General features: G+C 53.2%; 1 protein-coding gene and 1 non-coding gene across 2 annotated transcripts; both read right to left on the bottom strand.

Moving 5' to 3' along the window:
• Positions 1-370: 370 nt before the first annotated feature.
• Positions 371-444, bottom strand: TRNAI-UAU. The gene has a single exon. It is a non-coding gene; the product is annotated as a tRNA-Ile (tRNA).
• Positions 445-586: 142 nt separating this feature from the next.
• LOC124650561 (E3 ubiquitin-protein ligase AIRP2-like) lies at positions 587-2,341 on the bottom strand. Its single transcript, XM_047190071.1, has 5 exons — positions 2,053-2,341; positions 1,823-1,964; positions 1,646-1,715; positions 1,341-1,563; positions 587-833 (listed from the first exon to the last, which is right to left on the bottom strand). The coding sequence occupies exons 1-5, from the start codon at positions 2,112-2,114 to the stop codon at positions 620-622; spliced, it is 711 nt and encodes a 236-aa protein (XP_047046027.1). The 5' UTR covers positions 2,115-2,341; the 3' UTR covers positions 587-619.
• Positions 2,342-7,953: the final 5,612 nt, after the last annotated feature.

Genomic DNA, 7,953 nt, shown 5'->3' on the forward strand with positions numbered 1-7,953 from the left:
ACGAGCCCTCACTTGTCACCCTCCAACAACCACCTGCATGTACTCTCTAAGAGTTAATCTACTCCGGGTTATAGTTTGTGCATACATATTTTATGTCTTTACTAGATCATGCTGATATAAATTTGGGATATCGTGATTTAAAATTATGAAAGAGCTCATGCGAATATGTGAAAATGATTCTGATATAGTAAAGTTGGAAACCACATTAAATTTGAGTCATCCTTTTTATATATAATTAAGGATCTAAACGTAGGCGCCATATTTATAACCCGGATGGAGGGAGTACAAAAAATGTAAAAGGCTCTGGACATATTTTGTCAGCAATATGACAAGACAAAATTAAAATAAATTTTTCGACCGAAGGATTCAATGGTCCTGGCGGGGCTCGAACCCGCGACTTTCGGCTCATAAGACCAACGCTCTAACCAACTGAGCTACAGGGCCGCTTGCTTTCCATTTTATTTTGCCTCTTTTTATTTCAAGTCAAATCTGTATGTGCAGCAACATACTACTCAATGGGTCCTATCGACTGGTCAGATATCAGCAAGCCCATACTGAGGAATCAACTAGAAAACAGTGGATGAAATTTAGTGTACAATCAGGTATGGAGCATGGCATTTTATTTTGTAGTGTACTCGTAAATGTCAAGGTCAACAACATGGAGGACTATAAGTGGTAGCTTATTTATGTACATAAACAGTCGTCTAATGTTTTCCCTAGTCAAGGCATCCATGTCCACAACATCACGATCATCGGTGTAAACCCACAAACTGCTGGGCTTCACCTTCTGGAGGCAGGCACGGCAAAAGGGGCACGACTGTGATTTGGAATTCCTGCGATAAGAGTGAACCTTGTTATTATGGTAATCAAACGGCGTAAGCAGTCTAGTAGTCGTGTGGGACGATAAAATGCAGGATGTGACAAGTTAGGCAGGAAGTTTTTTAGAGGCAGGAAGTTGATGCGCTGGATGAAAAACAAGCACACTAATTATCCTTGAGGGAAATCTTTGCCAAAGCACTGAGCTGAGAAACAAATTTATTGACAGAACATAATGATAATGTGGAGCAACTAAATGTTTTGGCATAGTCTGCATTGTTGAGCTACAAAAAGTTGCCAACTTGTCTAAGCCGAGGCCTCATGTAGTGCAACCAAAACGAAACAGATTGTTCAACTATAAAGACTCATTGTTGTCACACCAAGATTGCTCAAAGCTCCAGCTCAATAGAAAATTTAGTACAGAGCAGATGTAATATTACTTGAGTGACAACACCTAAACTAGTAGCAAAACAAACTCTTTCGCAGGCAATCGCACGAGTGAGAATAAGAGCTGGATTTGGTACCAATGTTCGAAGCAGCTCAAGCAGAGCGAGTGCGTGCAGTCGGGCAGCACGATCTTGGCGTTGGCCTCGAGGCAAATGCCGCACTCGAGCTCCCTCTCCAAATCCAGCTGCGAGAAACCGGCATCCCTTCTCCGGAACCTGTCGACGCATAGCCTCTTCTGCTTCTTGTCGTCCAGTTCAGTGATCCCGCTCGGCAGCTGAAGCAACGACGGGAACAGAACACCTGCGGTCAGGCAACACGAAAAATTCAGAACACAAGGAAGGAGGAAACAAGGTTTCGGTTGGAGGATTTGAGAGGTGCCTACCGTAGAACTCTCTGATGTTGGCCTCCCTCTCCCAAGCCGGCATACTGGTGGTGCCATCATCCGGGTACACCTGCGTGCGGAGGATTGGAAATTCAATCAAAATTAAGTAAATACTCCGCACCGCACGAAGTGAACACTTGCGACTTTGCAACGGAGATAGCGAGTTAGTACACACACCTTGAATATCATGATCTTGAGGAGTCCTAGCGCGCTGGCGAGCCTGCAGTCCGTCCACTGCACGAGAAAATGCGCGACGGCGCTGTATGCCATCCGCATCTGGATGACGGAGCCGTCGTAGTCCCTGAGGAACTCGGACGCCCTGCGCACAAAGGAGCAGAGAAGGCAAGCCCAATCAGTAGAAGAAGGACATCCACATCCAAAATTGAGCTCAAAATCGGGACACTCACAGCGTGTTGGCGTGGTCGATGTCGGCCTCGAGAGCCTTGACAGACTCCTGGAACTTGCGCATCGACGAATTAGTTCCCCCTGGCCCTCGGACCTCCTCCTCCTCCTCCTCGTCTACGTGCGCGCGAGAAGCGATCGAACCCTACCTAAACCTCCCTCCTCCTCGGGTGATGGGATTTGAGTGTTGGAGTGGATTAGGATGATTTCCCCTTGTTAAGCTCCGGATTAGGATTTCTCTGCCGCGCTTTTGCCGAGTCCAACTCTAATCCGGGCCGCGCTCCACCTTTTGTTGCCTCTCTCAAAGGGGGAAGATGACGAGGAACAGTACGCTGGGCCCGCGTGGCAGCGGGCGGCACAACCTTCAGCGTGATCCAGTGGACCTCTCGCGTACCCGCCGAAAGCGCACAAGGTTTCGACGTACTACTCGCTAACAGGTGGGGCTAAGTGCTGGTGGGTATCCACATGTCACTCTAAGGTGAAAGTGTCATGGGTGCGTTTCTTGTGGCACGAGGCCAGACGGGTTCCTCCCGAGCCTGGGCCCACGGAAAAATATCCGGAAGCACCGCCAGCCTTCGGGCACTGCGCCCCGGTCCAGCAGGCTAGCGTTTACCGGCTGAAAGGTGGGTCCCGTCGTGGACGAGGCCGACATGGCAGCGGGAGATTTTTTCAATCCGGGATGGAACGGATATTTTCTCGAGGCGCAGTGGATTTGTGGGGCCGGGGGTTTGTCCCAAGGAAATCAAGGGGCTCCCTGGTTTGGTTTTGTTTGGGATGCTGCGGGGTGGGGCCGGGAAAACCTTATCTCCGCACTTGACCCCCTGGGCAAGAATGATTGCTGCTGCTGGTGGTTCGGTCAAGCACTCAAGGGTGTGGTTATCTCGGGCCATGGCCAATGCTGATTGGGGGAGCAATTAAGAGCATCTCCAGTCGCGTCCCCCAAACCGTCCCCCAAACCGCGCCGGATTGCGCGTTTGGGGGACGTGTTTCGTTCGTGCCGCGTTTGGGGGACGTCGCTCCCCAGTTGCGTCCCCAAACAAAATTTCGCAAATTTTAAACTTAACTAGATTCGATTAGATTCGTCCAAACTTACATAGATTCGAACGAAATTTGACTAACTTTAAAACTAAACCTAATCTAGAACCACTTGCGGCGGCGGAGGTGTCGTAGTGCTGCCGGAAGTTGTACATCTCGTCGGTGACGACCTCCTCGCTTGACGCGCTCGTCGACGGGCTCGTCCACGGGCTCGTCCTTCACCAAGCCGCTTGGTCCGCGCTCGCCGTCGTCGGTGAGGTCCACCGGCCGGCTTGCCGGAGTCGCGGATGGACATGGCGATCGCCGCGTCCGAGTTGCCCCTCCGAGCGTCCTTGTCGTCCATGGACGCCAAGAACGCCGCCCGCAGCCCCAGGCGATCCTCGGGGTCGTCGGCTGCCGGCGATGAGCCGCAGCCGCCGCTCGTACTCCGCCGCCAGCCGCCGCTGCGACGCTTCCTCCGGCTCCTCCTTCACCTCCGGCTCGGGCGCGGCGCGCCGCCCGCCGCCGCCGCCGCCACGCCTCGTGTTGACGGGCGTCGCCGGCTCCTCCCTGACCTCCCGTTTGGGAACGGTGTACGGCGCCGACCGGTACGACGAGGACGGCGTCGATCGCGCCGGTCCCGAGGAAGAAGAGTGCGAGGAGGACGAGTACGTCGTCCTCCTCGGCTGCCATTGAGGAGACGGCGGCGGCGACGACGGCATCTCCGGCCTTGGAGCGCCGTTGCGGAGGCCGCGGATGACGTTCTCGAGGGTGCGCCCGAACGCCCTGCAACGGGCGCGGCCTTCCCTGTTCCAGCCGTTGGGCCCGCCGATGAGGCCGGTGGTGTTGTGCATCTCGACGTCGTACTTGGCCTTGAAGTACGTGACCCACCGACCGTCGTTGTCCTTGGCCGCCCATGTCGGATCCGCCCGCTCCTCGGCGGTGAGTTGAGCCCGACGGGCCTTGATGGCGTCCCCACCATTGCTCGCGTGCGCGGCCGGCGGCGGCGGAACGCCAATGCCGTTCACGGCCATCTTCCGGCCCGCCGCCGCTTGCGCAGCCGCATGTCCGGCGGGACCGGATACCGGGCGTGGTGCGGCGCCCACGCCTCCGCCACGGTGAGGCCGCCGCGGCCGAAGCCGTTCGCCGCGGCGATCTTGCGGGAGGACGAGCTCGACATTTTTTGAGCGGCGAGGAGAGGATCCGGGAAGGGGAGGCGGCGGCGACGAGAAGGATTATGATGAGCGGCGATAACCGGAGGGCGTCTTAAAACAGCGGCGGCAGCCGGTGGTTGCACGCAATAACTCCGGCGCGGACGGCCACGCGGCCATGCACGACGAGACGCGTCCCTCGCGTCGCCCGGGAAAACAGGGACGCCATTAACGTCGCTTGACCAAAGGTAGGCGACGGGGTTTTAGCCTTCCGTGCCGCTGACGCGTCGGGCCCGTGTCGGTTGGCCTCGCGTTTCGTTGTGTCCGGCGTCCCCGGAGCGTCCCCTGTGGGACGGGGACGGGCTCGGGCGCCGGACACCGTATCGGGCCGCGCCGGACAAAAATGGGCTTTGGGGGACGCGGCTGGAATGCTTTTTTTGTCCGGCGCGCCCCAAATCGCTTTGGGGGACGGTTTGGGGGACGCGACTGGAGATGCTCTAAGTGACCCTTTCTTGGACCAGGGGTCCAATGTTAGTTAATTACGTGGCTTAATTAAATATTTAGTTAAGTGTACTACGTAGTACCATGGTTCATGAATCTGTTCGGGTGGAGGGAGCAACATGTTGGAGAAGATCAGCTCCTAGTGACGCATCGGATACGACACAAGGAGTTGATAAGGATGGCACTCCAATGCTAATGGGATTGGTAAGATTTGTACTGTACCGACACCCTAAGGCTGCTCATAGTGGAGAGTAACTTAGACTAGTAACATATGTTATGTTACTAGTTTAAGTTATTACCTTCATAGTGAGTAGTAACTTAGATGTGGTGTCATGCAATGTATTATTAATTATGTTGTAGACTCATATTGCTTTGAGATGTGTGATGTTATGGTAACATAGCTAGTTACCACCTCACTCTCTTTGTTCATTTATTAGTATGCTATGTCATCAAAATGCCTTGATATGTGTGATGTTACTACCTATGTTACTCCCACTATGAGCAGTCTAATAAGTATTCTTTTCTGATTGTAACAACAAGTGCTTCACTTTCAGATAAGTTTTAGAGCATCTCCAATCAACCCCACCCTAGATTCTTCCAAAACTGCTTTGGGGAGTCTGGCCCAAAATTCCGCCCATGGTGGAGCATGTTTCCTATTCATCTCTTTCAGGCCGCACCCAAACCAGGGAGGCAGGAGGGGGACGTGTGTTTGTGACGGGACGCACTTGGTAGCGACGTGAATCATCTTCTCTCTCGTCCCTCATCTCCCGCGCCAAATTATGGTTGCGGCCATCTTTTTCAACAGTAGGCATGCGAGCAACCAACACGTTCAATCCATTGTACACGACAACGTAAATGCCCAAACAGCTCGACAATTCACGGCACTTACATCACCTTTGTTTCTACATGGAAGAACACGAGCCGCTCTACATCCGCACGCTCTCGGCGCTCCACTTCTCCCCTTACTCGCCCAAACCCTAGCCCCGTCATGGTTGAGCGCTACAAGGCACATATCGCCGCCGTGAACGTCATCGATTGCCGCACCCTGTACGAAGGGGAGGTTTGTGCTTTGTACGAGATGGGGTACATCGCCTCGCCAAACATGCGAACGATGGGCGAGTGGTGGCTCAACGCAGGCGGCATCCCCATTATGTTAGAGCCGCATGATGTTGCGCGGGTGGTGATGATCCAGCAGCACTAATACGGTGAGCTCACGCCGGAGCAACGTCGTCACGTGGAAGTCCTTCTTCCGGCGACCCGCCAAATGGAGCTCAGGCCAAGCTGGGACCCTTCACGTGGAATTCCTTGTTCCAGTAACCCGCCAGATGAAGCTCAGGGGTACAGCGGCAACATCTCATCGTCGGCGAACAAAAACACCGTGGCGCGTATAATCTGGTGGGTGGCACCGGAACGAACCCTAGTTTTGGGCACTGCGCAGGATGGCACCCGCGTCATCGCCGTAATTTTCTTCGCCGAGTTCCTCCTCGAGGGCTTCCTCTGCTGTCACACCGAGGAGCGGCGGAGGCCTCTACGTCCTCGATCCAGCGGCATTGCTGCCGACTGGGAGGCTTCGCCTCGCTAGGACAAACAGGGAGGAGGAGGCCGGAGGATCTTCATGCACGAAGAAGCCGAAGCACGAAGCGCAGTGGACACCGCAACCGAAGTACTCTGTCAGCCAGTTTCGATTACAGGTAGCGGATGACCCAGAGGAGTTCCTGGGACAGTGGGCGGCGATGTTAGCCTCGTTCAATGAGATGCTGCCAGCGACGCATGTTCACCGATGTGTGGTCGCGTCATAGGCACGAACCCATTGGAGGAGTTCACGCTTGATGGGCGCCCGATCTTCACGTTGTAGGATGAAATCAGGGAGGTTAAACAGTTGCAAGCAATCAGAGATAACTATCTTTAACCTGCCAAGGTTGGATGCGACCCGTACGTTGGGGATGGCTCACCATGTTAGAGTATACGTATATGAGTGTAATATATACTCTATATAATAAAAATAAGGGATTTCTATTTTCGTGCCCTCGGTTCCTTAGTTGTGCTCAGTTTTCCCCAGCTCCTTAGTTTTTCCTCAGTTTTCCCCAAGACCTTGTCTGAAACCATCACGGATGCTATAACGGCCGGTTGCCCGACGGTTGACCGTTATCTTCCGACTAGTGGGGCCACGTAGAGCCCGCAAAGACACGTCGGACCATCCATCTTTGTTTGACCGTAAGCATCGTCGTATCCACGACCAAAACACGCACGAGTGGGGCTTCGGTATATCGAATGACAAGTGGGCCATGGCGCTGATACAAGGGGCAATACACGGGTAGGAATAAGATTTTTAAACGGAGCTCTACAGCGATGGCACGGAGGAGGTGGCCTGCGGGGTGCCGAGATGAGATCGACGTCCACAAAGAACTGCATGAGGCGAGACCCGGACGCATTAGATAGATATGAACTAGACGCGTTTAACCATGCAAAGAAGAGAAGAAATGGTCGACGACATCGACGACTACCTCAAAACTTTGATCGACCGTGTCCGACACGAACGCGAGCAATGTAGAGAAAACTAGTGTCTCTCCTTTCTGGCGTGTATAGATGGGTGCTAGAAGAGTGTGGTGGCGAAGGGAAAGACCTCGCGGTGGTCTGTGGCGTCTAGCATAGCGGGGCGGCGTGGCCGTGCCCACGTTGGCGTGGATGCATGTTCGGCATTGGCATCAGCATGTACGTTCGGCATTGACCTCGGCGGTATCTCTGGTGTGTCAGTGATCGAATGAGGGGACGGCATTGAGGGTGCATCCCGACGGTGACCTAGCAGTGGCGTCGAGCATAGCCGTTCTGACCATGCCGATATCGGCATCGACAAAGTTTGGAGGCTGTGGTGCTCGAATCAAAGAGGGATTTGTTTCTTGTACGCTAAAAGTGATTTGAAACAAGTTTCGTGTTGAAGGTTAGGTAACGAAAGTTTGTAACTAAGCCCAAAATTATACAGTGAATGATTTTAGACCAATCTCACTGACAAATACTTGTCTGAAATTTCTGACAAAGTTGGCTGCTAACAGACTTCAGGTTCAAATTACAAGATGCATTCATGAAAACCAGTATGGGTTCATAAGGGGTAGAACTATTCAAGACTGTTTAGCATGGACTTTTGAATATCTACATCAATGCCACAAATCTAAGAGGAAAGTTATTGTGTTAAAGCTAGATTTTGAGAAGGCCTTTGATACAATTGAACACAAAGCCATTATC

This window comes from Lolium rigidum, chromosome 4 (genome assembly GCF_022539505.1).
Source record: "Lolium rigidum isolate FL_2022 chromosome 4, APGP_CSIRO_Lrig_0.1, whole genome shotgun sequence".
Taxonomy (NCBI): Eukaryota; Viridiplantae; Streptophyta; class Magnoliopsida; order Poales; family Poaceae; genus Lolium; species Lolium rigidum.